The sequence below is a fragment of the Lissotriton vulgaris genome, chromosome 3_1 (genome assembly GCF_964263255.1).
Source record: "Lissotriton vulgaris chromosome 3_1, aLisVul1.2, whole genome shotgun sequence".
Lineage (NCBI taxonomy): Eukaryota > Metazoa > Chordata > Amphibia > Caudata > Salamandridae > Lissotriton > Lissotriton vulgaris.
In genome coordinates this window covers 2,104,982,606-2,105,000,725 of record NC_141689.1, presented here as the reverse complement: position 1 = coordinate 2,105,000,725, position 18,120 = coordinate 2,104,982,606, and the positions used below count along the sequence as shown (strand labels likewise).

The 18,120-nt window shown below is 51.2% G+C and overlaps 1 protein-coding gene across 11 annotated transcripts in view; it reads right to left on the bottom strand.

Moving 5' to 3' along the window:
* The window catches only part of FRYL (FRY like transcription coactivator), a 2,483,143-nt gene that overhangs the window by 1,627,645 nt on the left and 837,378 nt on the right, over positions 1-18,120 (bottom strand). For all 11 annotated transcript variants that reach the window (XM_086962669.1, XM_086962670.1, XM_086962671.1 and 8 more), the window contains one exon: positions 17,149-17,256. In XM_086962669.1, the coding sequence (XP_086818795.1) occupies positions 17,149-17,256 (108 nt within the window). The remainder of the gene's footprint in view (positions 1-17,148; positions 17,257-18,120) is intronic.

The following is an 18,120-nucleotide window of genomic DNA, read 5'->3' as shown; positions in this document are numbered from 1 at the left end:
GCGCGCTACCACCCGATTTCTTTGATAAGAACTTTTATTTTAAACTAATTCCATCTCTGGCATTTGTAGGGTAGTGGTAAACAAGCTTTGAACTAGCTTAATCCTCACCTCCGGGTCCTGAAATACAATGAAAAATGTCCTAGCCATCATAAAGGATCGTTTCAATTCTATTAGGGACACAAAGGCGAGGATTAGCCCATCCTATACTTCTTCCAGAAGATTTCTTAACTCCCTATTGGAAACATAAGATGAATGTCTAAGTTTCATAATGCCTTTGTCTTAGAGTATGGGTGGGTGAACAAAAATTTTTAGGTCTCCGGCCTAGCGTCACACTGCGTAAGCAGTGTGGGCGGAGCCCAAGATTTTACATTTTCCCTACAGTGGGGCTTGAACCCGCCCCTCTTCTCCATTGGCTGGCCTCGTAAATGCTGGCCAGCCAATGGAGGAGAGGGGCGTCACTCGGTTCAGGCCCCGTCTTGAGCAAATTTGGGGGCGTGTTTTTTTGAAGTTTTCAATCAGTTACGTCATCCGTTACTCAACTGCAAAAACACGCCCCCGAATCCGAAAATGGCTGTGTGTTTCTCCGAGGTATTTCCGCCTCGCCTTGGAGAAGCGTGGTGGTGTTTCCGGAGCTGCTCGCCTCCCTTCCCTTCTGCTTTCAGAAGCTGCTCGGCTCTGCTCGCCTCCCCCCTTCCCTCTTCCCTCCTCAGTCGAGCTCTGCCGCTCCCCTGGGCCCCCACCCCTCCCTCCCTCTCCAGCGGCCATGCTGCCTCGGCTTGTTTGTGTTAGGAGTTCTCGGTTAGTTCAAGCTGATGAGTCGTATTTACGTCTCCACAATCATTTCTTAAGATTCAGTAGACCTAATTTTAGTTTTTTTCCTTTCGAACTTTAATTGCGTGCGGAGCAGAAACGTCGATTTTGAGTAAGAATCCAGAGGCTAGAAGAATGCATGCGGGGCTGGGCAGAGTGGCGGTCTGTGCATGCTCACCCCCTACGCCCGACAGACACCACAGCAGGGTGGCCCGGACACTTCAGAGGTGTCCCCCCTTCATCAGAAGATTATACGCCCATAAATGTCTGTTTTCTTTAATATTCTCCTAGCGCCTCGACGCCACTTCTTAGCGCTCTGGGAAAACTTTAACAGACAAGGGTGACACGCACATGTAATGTGCGACGTTGGATTCCGGCTCGCATTATGTCTGCATCAGGACAAGGTGCGCGGGGCGGTGGGTGGGGGACCTAAGTCGGTGCGGGTCCCGGGGGCTGGGTTGAGAAATTGCAGGGTCCGCCAGGGGTCACCACGAACGCACACATCTCTCACGCACACACACGGCCTTCCCATTCACACGCACTCTTGCAACACCCCAGGGTCCAGGCTAACGAGCCCACGTGCCTCTGTGGAACTGAGCACTCCGTGCAGCGCCTAGCAGCAGCACCTCCGAACAGAGGCACCAGGCGCTATATTACACGTCTACTGATAGACACCGTGTTCATGAACTAAAGCATCACAACGACCGAGTCACCACAATTCTGCGCCACAACACCGCCACCTGCACGCATTGAGGGTTGTGTTCGTCAGTGCACGCGTGTCCTTGTCAGAAGAAGCTGCGGCTGTCACCAGACACTGAGTTTGCACCGTTAGAGGTGTCTGAGAGTAGATTGTGTCTAGTAGGCGCAGACAGTGCCAGTGTGAGGTAGTGTACTCTGTGTGTCAGTGCGTGCTATTTGTGCCTCAATGGTTACTGTGTGTTTATATCACTTGACGTGTCTGTGAGTAGATGTCTGTCTCACAGGTTACTGTGTGTTTGTATCACTTGATGTGTCTGTGAGTAGATGTCTGTGTGTCACAAGTTACTGTGCGTTTGTATCACTTATGTGTTTGTGAATAGATGTCTGTCTGATTCAGTGGACCTATTTTTTTTCCTTTCAAACTTTTGTTGCGTGCGGAGCAGAAACGGCGATTTTGAGTAAGAATCCAGAGGCTAGAAGAATGCATGCGGGGCTGGGGCGGGCAGAGTGGCGGTCTGAGCATGTTGACCCCCTACGCAAGACAGACAGACACCACAGCAGGGTGGCCCGGACACTTCAGAGGTGTCCCCACTTCATCAGAAGATTATGCGCCCATAAATGTCCCACCCCTCCCTCCCTCCCTCTCCAGCTGTGTGTGGGGGGGCTCTGTGTGTGGGGGGGCTCTGTGTGTGGGGGGGCTCTGTGTGTGGGGGGCTCTGTGTGTGGGGGGGGCTCTGTGTGGGGGGGGGGCTCTGTGTGGGGGGGGGGCTCTGTGTGGGGGGGCTGTGTGTGGGGGGGGCTCTGTGTGGGGGGGGGCTCTGTGTGTGGGGGGGCTCTGTGTGTGGGGGGGCTCTGTGTGTGGGGGGGCTCTGTGTGTGGGGGGGGCTCTGTGTGTGGGGGGGCTCTGTGTCAGGGGGGGCTCTGTGTCAGGGGGGGCTCTGTGTGTCAGGGGGGCTCTGTGTGTCAGGGGGGGCTCTGTGTGTCAGGGGGGGCTCTGTGTGTCAGGGGGGGCTCTGTGTGTCAGGGGGGCTCTGTGTGTCAGGGGGGCTCTGTGTGTCAGGGGGGCTCTGTGTGTCTGGGGGGGCTTTGTGTGTGTGTAGATGTGTGTGTCTGTGTGGCTGTGTGTGTGTCTGTGTGTCTGTGTGGCTGTGTGTGTGTCTGTGTGGCTGTGTGTGTGTCTGTGTGGCTGTGTGTGTGTCTGTGTGTGTGTCTGTGTGTCTGTGTGTGTGTCTGTGTGTCTGTGTGTGTGTCTGTGTGGCTGTGTGTGTGTCTGTGGCTGTGTGTGTCTGTGGCTGTGTGTGTCTGTGGCTGTGTGTGTCTGTGGCTGTGTGTGTCTGTGGCTGTGTGTGTCTGTGGCTGTGTGTGTCTGTGGCTGTGTGTGTCTGTGGCTGTGTGTGTCTGTGGCTGTGTGTGTCTGTGGCTGTGTGTGGGTGTGGCTGTGTGTGGGTGTGGCTGTGTGTGGGTGTGGCTGTGTGTGGGTGTGGGTGTGGCTGTGTGTGGCTGTGTGTGTGTGTGGCTGTGTGTGTGTGTGGCTGTGTGTGTGTGTGGCTGTGTGTGTGTGTGGCTGTGTGTGTGTGTGTGGCTGTGTGTGTGTGGCTGTGTGTGTGTGGCTGTGTGTGTGTGGCTGTGTGTGTGTGGCTGTGTGTGTGTGGCTGTGTGTGTGTGTGGCTGTGTGTGTGTGGCTGTGTGTGTGTGTGTGGCTGTGTGTGTGTGTGTGGCTGTGTGTGTGTGTGGCTGTGTGTGTGTGTGTGGCTGTGTGTGTGTGTGTGGCTGTGTGTGTGTGTGTGGCTCTGTATAGATAGCTTTTTTGTAGGGGGCTCTATGTGTGGGTGGCTCTGTCTGTGAGGAGGGCTCTGTGTGTGGGTGGCTCTATGTGAATGACTGTGTGGGTGGCTCTGTATGTGTGTGTGTGGCTCTGTGTGGGTGTAAATGCAATAGGTCATGCATATGCTAGCGATTAAGCTATTGGCATTGTAAATGACAATGCCATTTATTTAACGATTAAGCTATTGGCAATGTAAATGACAATGTTATTTATTTATGATTAAAAAAAAAAGTCATAAGCAATGCCAATAGCTCTACCTTTAATAATGCCGAGACCATTGCATTGTAAATGCTTGTTTATTCATGTAATGACATGTAGTCAGATTATGCTTCAGGTTTTTAATTATGTAGTGACAAAGTGCATCTTCTTGATCCTTTTAGGGATGGAATCCAACAAACATGAGTAAGACGAATGGTTGAATGCTGTCAATGCAGGAAGAGAAAGGGAAATAAAAGGGCTCCAAGGACCATTATACTGACGACTGCGTTATGATTCGAAAAGCTGTTTTAATGTCTTTTTCACAACTGATCACGGGAAATGTAGTCTTATTACGTAAATGACTTCTTGAAAAATGGCGTCTGGTTGGAAAATAAATTGAATAAAGTGAAGAGAGAACAGCTAAATCCTCACCTCCGTGTCCTTAATAGAATTTAAACTTTCTTTTATGGCAGCTAGTAAAGTTTTCATTCTTAAGTGTCCTAAGTATACAGAAAGCTTAACTAGGGGCAATCATTGTCCTATCCATCCGCTAAAGTTTTGCATTCTCCCACCTTAGTCATACAGCCCACCCCTAATTATCACATTAAGGAAGCACCTGAAAACCCCAGTTCTTGTACTAGTCCCCATTTTCAGAAAATGTATATTTTAGAATATATTTTCGTCGCTTCTTTTCAATCCTATAGTGCCGGGACACCCTAACGGGAATTTATGCAAGCTACAAAACTATGAAAAATAAATTAACTCATTATATTAACAAACTCTTGTTTCAATATAATCAGTGAAAAAGAACACTCCAGTTAAAATGTGCCTCTTTCATTTTATAATCCCACAAGATTGAATGCTGAATGCCTGACGAGAATTAAAAATTGAAGAGTGGAGGGGCAATTCCAAAGGAATAAGAAACAAACAATAACACAATGTTTTAAAAATTACCTTCTGATAAAGAAACCATAGGAGCCCAACATCTTCCATTACCACTCTTTCTCAGTACTGAAATGTAGACCTTCTATACTCCAATCTACCAACTTCAAAGCAAGCAATCACTGTTCTACATGTGCGGAATATATGTAATGTGAAGGAGCCTGCATTCTGCATGGACGGGTTCAAGACAGACAAAAAGCTTTTTGATCTCACTAAAGATCACAATCAACCAATAAAGCCTTTTAATTGCTCTTACATCCTTGTTAATGCTTGCTTTGTTAAGTCTTCACACCAGTCCACATATAGGGCTTTTGTAGATCACAAAAGTGTCCAATCGCTACTCGCATGGCTTTCCTCCTCCATAGAGCAGTGTGGCAGAGCGAATAAGGCAATGAAAGAAAAACTGGCCCATGTGGAAGAGAGACCCCCTACCTTCGACACAAAGGAAGCTTGACTTTGCATCACCAATCTGTTAACAAAGAAGGTGATATAGAAGGTTGCACTTTTCAGTGCCTGGAGTGAACAGACATGGCATGCAGATGTAATCTTAGTGAGGAATACGGTATTAATGGTCAGCAATCTAAGGAAGCAACTGTGCATGAGCTTGAAGGGCATGCACATCAAATATGTGAGGAACAAGGTAGGGTCCTATTCGAAAATAATAAAGGGTAAAGGAGGGAACATATGGGTGAGTCGATTTAAGTAGGGTATCAGAACCAGTGATGTTATGTTATAAATGTTTTTATATCGCGCTCTGCTACTACAAAGTATCCTGGCGCGGTGAGTGAGGTTATCCAGAAAAGAATGCGCATAAAAATAATGATTATATGGTAATGTTAAACAAATGTCTTTTGAGCCCCTTCTTGAACATAGAGATTGTCGGAGACGCTCTTAGATGCAGCGGGAGAGCGTTCCAGGCCCTGGCAGTTTGGACAGAAATGGATTGACCGCCCAGTCTTGAATACTTAAATTTGGGCACGGTCATTTGGTACAAATTTGCAGAGCGAAGAGCGCGACGGGGAACATACAAGACAAACCTTTTTTGCAGATACAACGGACCTAATTGGTGGGTGGCCCGAAACGCGAGAACCAAAGATTTAAACAGGATTCGATGGGCGACTGGGAGCTAGTGAAGACTGCGAAGGTGAGATCGCACACTGGCTCTCCTAGAAAGCATGATGTGAATAACAAATGTTAGTCAGGTAAACGCAGAGATGCCGAAAGGGCTTTAACAGTGAACACAACATAGCTTTGCTGGGAGAGTAACAAAACAAATATCAAACTGTCTGTACTCAAGAGGGTCAACCTGATGTGTGTAGGAGGCTGGCTTAGTATATGGAGTACACTTAAGTGACGCACCCAGCATTAATCCAGACCACACTTATGGTGCTTTTAGTGGTCTTAAGACAACCATAGAAAGCTCCAAGTGATAGCTGTGGAGCGCAGCCTTCAGGCTTAGTCCAGAAGGAGTGTTAAGGAGCTTGTTTTATCAGAATAATCCTATAATGCAGGTTAGGCGACAAAGAACCACTCAGTGTAGTTATAAAAATAGTTATATTTTTAAAACATACTCACCAACACATTGGTATATTTCCTACCCAGAGACACAATATTTCAAATGGTAACAGGTAAGCGCAAATACACAGTCTTCTCCAGGAGGAGACCAAACCATATACTAAAAGTGGAATGCGAACTGGGACTGAAGTCGAGACTTGGACCAGAAGAATTAGAAGAGCTGGGGACCCAAGGAACCACCTGAGGTAAGTACACAGGAATCCCACGGAGGCTGTGTGCAGAGTGGAAACCCAGCTGTGCACTTAACGAACAAGTTACTTACCTTCGGTAACGATATATCTGTAAGAAACATTAGTTAGTGTTAGATTCCTTACCTTAGAATATCCCCAGGCGTCAGTCTGGATCCGGAAACTTTTGCGTAGCAGTACCCCTGCGCGTCGGTAGGCGTCCCCTGCGGCTCCGCGTCCGTCGTTGGCGTCGTGCGCCGTGATGACGTCGCTGGAGTATATAGACGCCGCCTCCACGCGCTGACGTCAGTTCTTTGCACACAGCATTTCCGCGCCAGGAGACGCAGAGCCATGAGAGAACCAACACTGGTGCCATGTAAAACTAGGGCCCTGAAAGGGATGTCCTTAACCCTTGGTATCAGTTCGCAGAACGGGGAGGATGGGTGGGTTCGGTAAGGAATCTAACACTAACTAATGTTTCTTACAGATATATCGTTACCGAAGGTAAGTAACTTGTTCATCTGAAAGAAACACGTTAGTGTTAGATTCCTTACCTTAGAATACATACCCCAGCAATACCAACCCCGGTGGTGGGTCTGCGAACCAATACAATACTACACCAGAAAGTCCTGGAGGACAGAACGGCCAAAGAAGCCATCCCTCCGGACTTGACTGTCCAGGCAGTAGTGCCTCGCAAAGGTGTGCAGCGAGGCCCACGTAGCCGCTTGGCAAATGTCCTGCAAGGGGACTCCCCGGCCCAGGGCAGTGGTAGCCGCCGTGGCCCGAGTGGAATGGGCCCTCAGCCCAACAGGAGGCTCCTTCCGAGCCAAAGAGTAGCACGCTTTGATGCAGAGGACGACCCATCGAGAGATGGTTCGTTTACAGACCGCCCGTCCCTTCTTCGCACCCACGTAGCCAACAAACAGTTGGTCATCCACCCGGAACTGGCGTGTGCGATCCATGTAAAATGAAAGCGCACGTTTTGGGTCCAGACGATGGAGCCGCTCTTCATCCTTCGAAGGATGCGGAGGCGGGAAGAAGGAAGGGAGGGTGATGGACTGCCCGATGTGAAAGGCCGAAACAACCTTGGGCAGGAAAGAAGGTCTAGTCCTCAGAACCACCTTGTCGGGATGAATGGACAGGAAAGGAGGTTGGACAGAAAGAGCCTGGAGCTCACTCACTCTCCTGGCAGAGGTGATGGCAACCAGGAAAGCCGTCTTTAAAGTCAGGAGACGGAGAGGGCAAGAATGAAGGGGCTCAAAGGGAGCACACATCAGAAAAGTTAGAACCAGGTTCAAATCCCACTGAGGCATCACAAACGGAACAGGTGGAAACATGTGAGTGATGCCTTTCAAGAATCGAGTTACAATCGGGGATTTGAACAAAGAAGGCTGATCAGGAAGCCTTAAAAAGGCTGAAAGGGCAGAAAGGTAGCCCTTGATAGTGCCCAGAGCAGAGCCCTGCTGGGCAAGAGAAAGAAGAAACAGAAGAACCTCCAAAAGAGGGGCAGAAAGAGGATCCACATCCTTTGCTGTGCACCATGCCACAAATCTGTTCCACCGACAGGCGTATACCGACTTAGTGGAGGGACGCCTGGCTGCCAGAATAACATCACAGACTTCAGGAGGCAAGTCAAATGGCCTCAACTGCCGCCGCTCAATCTCCAAGCATGGAGGTGGAGACTGGACAGGTTCGGGTGGAGGACCGTCCCCTGTTGCTGCGACAGAAGGTCCTCCTGAAGGGGCAGGCGGATCGGGGGACCGACTGACATGCTGAGTAGCTCGGGATACCAGTATCTTCGAGCCCAGTCCGGAGCCACAAGGATAACTTGGGCCCGGTCGCGCCTGATCTTCTTCAGCACTCTGGGCAGAAGTGGTATAGGCGGAAAGGCGTATAACAGACCGCAACTCCACTCGCGCCGAAAGGCGTCGCCGTGCGAGTGCCGTCTTGGAAACTCCAACGCGCAGAACTGATGACATTGCGCGTTCTCTTCGGTGGCGAATAGATCTAACCAAGGCTCTCCCCACTGCAGAAAGATGCCTTGCGCCACGTCCGAGTTCAGACGCCATTCGTGATCCATCGAGCACCGACGGCTGAGTTCGTCCGCCCTGGCGTTCAGAGAACCTGCCAGGTGTTGAACCGTCAGTCACGCCCTGACGTTCCAGCCATTGCCAGAGGCGCAGAGCCTCCTGGCAAAGGGTCCACGACCCCACACCGCCCTGTTTGTTGCAGTACCACATGGCGGTGGTGTTGTCGGTGAACACCTGCACTACACTCCCGTTGACAAAGGGGAGGAATGCCTTCAGTGCCAGACGAATCGCCCGCAGCTCCAACAGATTGATATGGAGCCGGGACTCCGCCGGAGACCAGATGCCTCTGATCTCTGCCTCTCCCAAGTGGCCACCCCAACCCTGGAGGGACGCGTCCGTCACGACAACGTGCTCCGGTTGGGGAAGGGAGAGGGACTTGCCCCTGACCCAATCGCGGTCCGTAAGCCACCACTGCAGTTGTCTCGCAGTGCCCTCCGAGATCAAGACGTGGTCGGACAAGTTGCCCTGATGCTGGGCCCACTGAAACTTTAGGTCCCACTGCAGAGCCCGCATCCGCCACCGAGCGTGATGCACCAGAAGGATGCAGGAAGCCATCAGTCCCAGCAGCCGCAGCGTCAACCTGACCGAAACCCGGAATAGCGGCTGAAAGATGGGAATCAAAGCCTGAATATCCCGAACCCGCCGTTCCGGAGGATAAACCCGAAACTGCGCAGAGTCCAGAACCGCTCCGATGAAAAGGAGCTTTTGAGAGGGACACAGGTGTGATTTCGGCACATTGATGGAGAACCCCAGGTCGTGCAAGAGGTCTGCCGTCATCTGAAGGTGGTGGACGACTGTCTGGGGCGAGCCCGCCTTCAACAACCAGTCGTCTAGGTAGGGGAAGACTGAAACCCCCAACCTGCGTAGATGGGCTGCGACCACCGCCATCACCTTTGTGAACACCCGTGGGGCGCTGGTAAGGCCGAAGGGAAGCACGATAAACTGAAAATGCTCCTGGCCTACCGTGAACCGCAGGTAACGCCGGTGGGCCGGCAGGACGGGAATGTGAAAATAGGCGTCCTGCAAGTCCAACGCTACCATCCAGTCTTGTGGGTCTAGAGCAGCCAAGACCTGAGCTAACGTCAACATCTTTAACTTCTCCTTCCGGAGGAAGCCGTTGACGTTCCTTAGATCCAAGATAGGACGTAGGCCCCCCTTGTCCTTCTTGGGCACCAGAAAGTAGTGGGAATAACAACCACGCCCTACTTCTGGCCCAGGAACGCGCTCGATGGCCCCCTTGGCCAAGAGGGCCGTAACTTCCTCCTGCAGAAGTGTCAAGTGGTCCCCCGACACACGGTGGTTCTGCGGTGGCATGGCTGGAGGAGAGGTCTCGAAGGGGAGGGAGTAGCCCCTTCGGACGATTTGCAGCACCCACCTGTCCGAAGTGATCGTGCGCCAGTGAGCGTGGTGATGGCGAACCCTGCCACCCACTGGCGTCACATGGGGCCGAAAGCACGGACTAGGAGGATTTTGGGGTAGATGCTGCGGGGGAAGGTGTGGTCTGACCCCGCCGTTGTCCCCGACCGCCACCACGGCGGTTTCCACGGCCGCCACCGCGTTGAAAGGATTGTTGCGGCGCGTGGCTGGCAGCACGTGTGGGGGCGCCCCTTCCTTGGCCACGAAAGGGACGAAACAAACCCGTTTGCTGACGCTGGGTCGAGAGACCCAAGGACTTGGCCGTGACCCTGGAGTCCTTGAAGCGTTCCAGCGCGTGGTCCGCCTTGTCACCGAAGAGGTGACAGCCATCGAACGGCATGTCCATCAAGGTATTTTGGACGTCTGCCGAAAAATTGGCGGATCTCAGCCAGGCGTGGCGACGAATCGCCACTGTCGTTGACATAGCTCTGCCCAGCGAGTCGGTCGTATCAAGACCACACCGTATCGAATATTTCGCTGCATCTCGGCCCTCAGCCACAGCCTGACCGAGTTTTGCCCGCACCTCCATGGGGCATTCTGGCAGCAGTTCCGCGACCGTATCCCACACAGAGTGGGTGTAGCGGCCCAAGAGGCAAGCGGTGTTGCAAGACCGCAGGCCCAAACTAATGGACGAGAAGACCTTCTTGCCAAATTGGTCATACCTCTTGGATTCCCTGTTGGGCGGGGCCGACGGGAATGCGGACTGGGAGGTCGAGGCCTGGATCACCAGACTCTCAGGAGTGGGGTGGGTAGACAGGAACTTGGGGTCGTCCGGACAAGGACGGTGGCGCCTGGCCACGTTCCGATCAACAGGCGGACCTGAAGCGGGCCTGGACCAAGTGCCCAACAGAACGTCTGACAAGGCTTCATTAAACGGCAGCAGTGGCTCCTGTGGGCATGACTGCGGTTTGAAGACCTCGGTGAGGATGTTAGGCCTCACGGCCGCGACGGGGAGCTCAAGGTGTAAGGCCGTGGCAGCCCTCATCAGCACCACGGAATATGCAGCTCCCTCCACCGATGCCACGGAAGGAGGAGAGATCAGACCAGGGTTAGGAGAGTCGTCCAGACCACTGGCATCCCCCAAGTCACCTGTCCAGTCCGGGTCATACTGGCACTCGCGTGACAGAGGGTCCTCGGACCCCTCCCAACCTTCACCGAACTCTTCATCTTCTCCGTATTCGGAGTCAACGATGTAGACCGGCTCCTCGGGGTTCATGGGCCCCATCGGCGCCGGTACCGGCGTCGAGCGACGCCCGTCCGGCCCCGCGTCCGGCATCGGTGAAGGTAAGGGGACGGCGCCGCCCGGAGCCGGCGCCGGAGCCGGAGCCCCAGTGCCGCCCGAAGCCGGCACCGAGGAACCGGCGTCGCGCGGAGCCGTGGGCAACCCCGATGGAATCGGCGCCGGGTCGGATGGGCGTCCATCCGGCGTCGACCCCGAAGGCCCTAGCGGCGCCGGGATCGGCGCCGCCGGCGGCGCCGGAATCGGAGCATCCGACGGCGTCGAGGTAGGGTCAGCAGAACTGCTAGGGCCCCCGGACGGGTTCACTGGGCCCGCAGGCGCCGTGGAACCCGCCGGAGGAGACCGGGCCCTCATGGCCATGAGGAACGCCTCTATCTCCTCAGGCGTCGCACCGTGCCCAGGGACCTGAGGGTATGGGGCAGGCCGCGCCGGCGACTCTCGCGGAGCCGCGGGGTTGGGGTCACCCGAACCCCCGGCCGCATCGCGCGAGCGTCGGGGGGGAGTCGGGGGTACGATGACGACGCCCCGACTTCTTGTGTTTCTTACCTGACGAGGATGACGAGTGGTGTCGACTTCCGGAACGCTCAGCGCGGCCCCGCGACCGCTCCCTCGAACGCTCTCTCGACCTCCGGCCGGACCGGGACCGCTCCCGGTCCCGACGTGGGGCCGACACCCGGAGCTCCAGAAGCTTGCGGGACCGCTCCAGTCTAGCTTTGCTGGTGAGGGCCCGGCAGTCGACGCAGGAGTCCACGTCGTGGTCGGGGCCCAGACACCGGAGACAGAGGTGGTGATGGTCTGTGACCGACATCGTGCGCTCACAGTCATCACAGTGCTTGAACCCAGGCATCCTAACAGGCACAAAGTGATAATAAGTCGAAAAACTTGGTCAAAGACCGGAGTACTGCTCTTCAGATCTGCGTCCACTGGCGCGGAAAAAAGAAGAACTGACGTCAGCGCGCGGAGGCGGCGTCTATATACTCCAGCGACGTCATCACGGCGCACAACGCCAACGACGGACGCGGAGCCGCAGGGGACGCCTGCAGACGACGCCTACCGACGCGCAGGGGTACTGCTACGCAAAAGTTTCCGGATCCAGACTGACGCCTGGGGATATTCTAAGGTAAGGAATCTAACACTAACGTGTTTCTTTCAGATAGAGGTCAAGGGGAAATGCAGGGTTGCCGTTTTCAAGAAGGATGACCCTTCCCAGAGTACCCTGAAGAAACCTAGTGGAATATGGAAAGGTTGGAGAGCCCCCCATCCCCCCCCCCCCCCCCGAGTACCGCCCCCCCCCTTACCTGTAATCGGTGGTTCTCCAGTATTGATGTTTTTCATAAATTCACACGCCTGAATCATTCCCCGTCAGAGTGAGGGTCCCACGGTACATAAAAAGCAGTAAATAGGCCCATAATAACCAAAACAGCTTGGTAACATAAAAGCAGGAAGTTAAGTAGCCAAAAGCTACCAAGAAAAAAGTTCCACATCTATGACTATCATAGTCATTATACATAGTCCAAACTGCAGCCAATCGGGCGACAGCACTGACCAGAATGTTCTCCCCAGAGGCTCAGGCTCTCAGATTTTCTACTGCACGTCGTGTGAAGCGAGTCTCTCTGAGCTCTTCTCAGTTCTTGTCAATTCTTTAGGAATTTCTACTCTTAGGATGTCTTCTTCAAAGAAATCTTTATTCAGGCCTTGTGAATCTTGTGGTAAGCTCCGGCTTTTCTCTGAAGATCCCCACAAGAAATGCATTTACTGCCTATACCCGGATCACCAGTTGGGACTGCAAGATATGCAGGATCTTCCCTCAGAAAACCCTCAGAGACCGAGAGGGCTGTCTACTTCTGTGGCTACAGAAGCTTAAAGATCAGGACAATCCAGTTTCTGAGGTGGGAAGTATATCCTCTGGGTCATCTGTGTCCTCTAGGAAGAGGCCTGCTGAGGAGGTTTTGTCTTCTCCTGGGGCCAAGGTGTTGAGGAAACTACAGCCCTCTAAGGGTTCTGAAGGGCCTTCCACTTAAAAAAAGGCTACTCCACCTACTAAGGGCAAGCATTTGCCTTCCACGCCCCCGAGAAAGGCAGTAAAAACCCTACCTTCTAAGCTAACTTCTGAGAAGATTCTCCTTCAGAAGAAGACCCCATCGTCGACGACTCCTTTGTCGACTAAGATTTCTGTTGACGCAACATCTACATCGACAGTGACCTCATCGCTGAACCCTCAAATGAGCATGTAGTCTGCTCCATCCCCGTCGACTCTGGTCTCCGTGAGACCCATCTCGTCGCTGAGAGGGGCAGTATCTATCGTCGGCGTCCCGTCGACGACTGCCTTGTCGACGACCACTTCATCCTCGAAGGTTGCATCGTCGACAGATTCCTCGTCGACGGCGAGTTCGTCGTCGAGAACTACATCGTCTACCTCTTCGACGAAGCCCTCATTGTCGTCAAAGACAACTGCGTTGACGGAAACTACCGCGTCAACGGTTTCACCTCTGGATAAAGTCCCATCTTCGATGGCCCCGTCGACAGCTCTTGCGTCAATGCAGAAATTGTCATCTTGTACAGAGCTGCAACTCTGGTCAGCGTCTACGACTATATCATCTACACCATCTATGACGACGCCTTCATTGTTAGAGACGTGGTTCTACGCTAGAACCCCTATCTCCATTGCTTCTTTCTCCACATAAGGTACCTCTACAGGTTCCTGCACAACTACAGGATTCAGATGAAAGTGAAGAGGACTCTGAGGTGGATGACCAGTTTCAAACAGCTAGAAGCACTTCAGAATTGTTCATAAAGTATCAGGAGGATGAGCAACCTATTACCGCTTGTTCCCGCCATCTGAATCGGCAGAGTCCGTGCCACCTACACCTGTTTCTCAAGCTTCCACCTCACGTTTTTTTGGTTATTATGGGCATATTTACTGCTTTTTATGTACCGTGGGACTCCCACTCAGACGACAAGGGGATGATTCAGGCATGTACTGGAGAACTAGGATGCCTACACCAGGAAAGTGATGTCGGAAACCGCCATAGACCACAACAGAGGACTTCAGGAAAGATGCCGCTGGCAAAGAAGGTAGGATTCTTGAAGAGGAGCACCTGCAAGCAGAGGGGACAGAGTCTATGCCACTTGTGACAGGAGGCATGGAAGACCAATGACCACTGATGACAAGATGCAGGAGAGTTGACGGTGACCTTTTCACTGCAGCTGTGAGAACCAGGCGTTGCTGTGAAAATCCAGGAGTAGTTGATGAGCTGTCCTACGTTGGAAGTCAAGAACCATGAGGGTCGATGTCTGGGGATGGAGCACCAACAAGCCATGGGAGCAGGAACCGACGTGGTAAACAAAAAAGGTGCAGTGTTGGGACTAGCAAAGCCCAAGGGACTCCCCGAATGCAGGAGAGAGAGCAGGCCAGAGGAAGCAGGGGAGCCCACTGAAGCCAAAGAAGACCTTCAAGAGGACCCACAGGTCGAAGCCACAGGAGTCATAAGAGGACCTCTAGCAGCTCACCAAAGATGCAGGCCCACAGTGCAGAAGATGCGGTGAAGACTAAGGACTAAGACCTTGGTAGGAAGAGAGGCTGGAGGATGGATCTTTTTGTAGCCCGAAGATCTCTTGAGGACAGTCATCAAACTTGGGCAACGGCAAGTCGATGCGTTGCTCAGGGGTTCTGCTCCAGCAGTTCCAGCGAGAGATACTGGCATTGAACTTGCTGAGAAGGCAGTGCAGACCTCGAAGAACTTGCAGAACCACCACCTGTGTTATTGAACCTTTCAGAGTTCGTGGGAGCTCAGGAGCAGAAGACCGGTCAGCTTTGTTGCAGTGCCTACAGAATGACTCCTTCACTCCAAGGGAGATTACTTCTGGTGTCTTTGATGCTCACAGGCCTGGAGAAGAACCTGGGTGAAGCACAGGCATAGACGTCGCAGAAGACTGGCAAGACGAGACCAGGAAACACAGGAGTCTTCCTTGATGCAGTCTCGGCTACAGGTGAAGTCCAACATGCCCAGACGGTTGAAGTGGATTCTGATCTGAATCTTGTCCCACAACGTATCTGAAGAGCCACCCACAGGTAAGCCCTTAAGCACCCTAGGGAAAGGGTTGGTATACTTCAGGGATCCTCCAAGAGGAGGGGCTGGACAGAAGGGAGGATACTCCAATGTCCTTTGTCCAGTTTTGTGCCAAAGCATTAGCCAAAGGCTCTCTGAACTGGTTCCAACTGGAGTATGTAAGGAAGGAGGACACCAAATATGCCCTTGAAAGCAGTCTAATGGTGCTCTCAAGCGCCTCCTGCCCAGCCCAAAACACAAAGTCCTGTCTGGGACGTGGCCACACCATCATGTGACAGGAAATGTATTGTTCTACCTTCCCCTGCTGGAGCATCAGTGGTCGGCAGCAGCACTAGCTTGCTGTTAGACCCTGAAAGGCTGGTACCAGGAATACAGGGGGCTCCCTATTGGAGTCTCCCAGCACATGGGATCCTTCATCCAACACTGGAATCTGTGTTGGGATGGGATTCCAACATGTTTGATACCACATGAACTGTTTTGGTGCAGTCAATATATAGTTAGACGTCTAGTAATTGAGTTGATGTCCACTATGTGTATACAATGGCTGACCGCACTTACAAAGCCTGGAGGATCGACTCCAGAGTTTGTAGGGGTTGTCCTGCTCATGCAGGGCACCCTCACACTTATAACTTAGCACCCTGCTTCAGGATTGAAAGGTCTGCCTTAGGGGTAACTAACAGGTTTAAGTGCAGTGACCTCAGATATAAGGTAACTTGTATCTGTGGTGAGTGGTGCTAGCACCAGCTCACACAGGCTGCAATGGCAGGCCTGTAATCCGTTTGAGTGGTCTCCCAGGGGTGGCATAATACATGCTGCAGCCCATGACAGACCCCTGGTGTACCTATGCCTTGGGTACCTTAGTACTATATACTAGGGATTTAAAAGGGTACACTAGTAGTTAATTGCAAAGGTACCAAAGTACTTACCATAGTCATTTTGGGAGGATGCACAGTGACTGGGGTTCTGATTAGCAGGATCCTAGTCCGATTAGTCAAACAGAATAACACCAGCAAAAAGAGGAGGTAACCATTAACGCAGCTCCAACTTTCCTACAGTGTGGCAACCGGACAGGAACTGGATACAGAAATAAATGGATTTGGTAGATGGCACCAAGCTGCAACAATAACATACACCACTTTTGCAGGCAGATTATACCCACTCATCTGCTGCTGTTCAATCCATGGATGAAAGTGCAGCTTGCAGAGATTTTGGTACAGGACCCTGCCTTGTTGCTGTGACAGGAGGTTCAGCGGAAGAGGTAGACTACCTGGAGGACAAGTGTTTAGACTCCACAAGTGACGGTATCACACTCCTGGCCCAATATGGGGCCATTAGGTCCTCCAGACTTTTTCAGAACTTGTGGCAGAGTTGGACAGGCATACTGGAGTCCTACTGCAGGTGCAAGGCACCTGTAAGGAAACGACGAAGAAGAAACTTGAGCATGCAGTAATCAAAAGACTGCACATTCTTGGCTGTGCGAAAAGATCAACCCAGGATACAAGAGCAATTAAACATAAGTCAGAGAACAAACCCACACTACATTACCACCACTGACATTATTCATTTTATGGTGAAGACACCACCAAAGAAATCGTAAGTGAAAAGAAGTCACTAAAATTCCAGCTTTTTAGTGTAGGCAGCTTTGGAAGCTTTCAACAATTAAAGTTAACCACATACACTAGTATAGTGTTACTTCATGGCCTTGACCCCACAACTACTGACTGGTTAACTCAATCCTATTAGGGTCTATTGCACCCGAGGTTTTTTTTTTTCCAGACTCCTACTATACAACAATTATGAATCACAGTCACATTTGCATGGTGGTGCTGAAAAAGTAAAGCACACTTTAAAGGAAATTCCAAGGGTCTACTTTCCTCCATATCTGCAGCGATACACACTTCATACACTGGAGGCTATGGCTTACTAGTGATTATGCAAAAAAAAGAAAATAAGAAAACTAATACTAGCTCAGACAAGCATGCGCTGATGTCAAACTTTAAAAATAGGTTATCAGGCATAGAGACATTAACTTTGCAGTGTCTAATATAACGTACACTCTATATTGTGGGAAACTTTCCAATTCTTTTGTAGCTACAACATTTAATGCTAAACGTACCTCGACAACAATTCAATGAGTTCTGTTCGGCTCATGCCATCTGGAATCAGCCTTGGGATAGCAGCAATGCAAGTTCTAAACAGATCAATCTTTGGTTTTCTCTCACCCCTACATCAATATCAACCATGACATGAAAAAAAATTAGTTTAGTTATCGCAGGTTATTCTAAACACTATTAAACAAATACATTAAACAAAGCATATTAATTTCATGGCATCTATGTTGAAATAGACAGTGTAAAAATTTTCAGCAGTAGCTAACTACATGTTTATATATCTTAGGATCTCAAGCCCGGTCTTTCAATAGTCTGAGCTTTGCAATGGAACAACCTAAACTAAAATGTACTTGTCAGTAATATTCTGTTTGCATCTTATTGTAGTGCTGTAGATTGGCATGTTTTTTAAAGTCCTGCCCTCTATTGTTAATCTCAAATGTTTTTACATTTTGAGGTGAATCCCCATAACTCCATTGAAACCCATGATGCACCAGGACGCACAATTCACCTTTATGTTGTTTCCACTATGGTTTTTATTGTGTGAAGATGTGAAACATAAGATCTGTGGAGTGGAGAAAGAATATGCATTGATTGTAGTACCACACATACTATTGTGAGACAATCTAGGGAGGTAGAGAGCACACTGATCTACAGCTCTATGAGCTACATTCTTCTAGGTAAGTAACGGTTTCTGTTTGTAGCATATGCTGCTGTACATCATATGTTGGGCACAGAATGAAAAGTAGTACCCAAACCCTAAAGTGGTTACTTGTTATGTTATGTTATAAAAGCTTTTATATCGCGCTCCATTACTAGCAAGTATCCTGACGCGGTGAGTGAGGCTGCATAAAGTAGTGGGAAAAAAAGAGCTGACAGTTAAAGGGTCATATGGAACAAATGAGTTTTCAGCTCTTTCTTGAAGGCAGCAACGGTCGGGGCAACCCTAAGATGCAGATGAAGAGCGTTCCAGGCCCTAG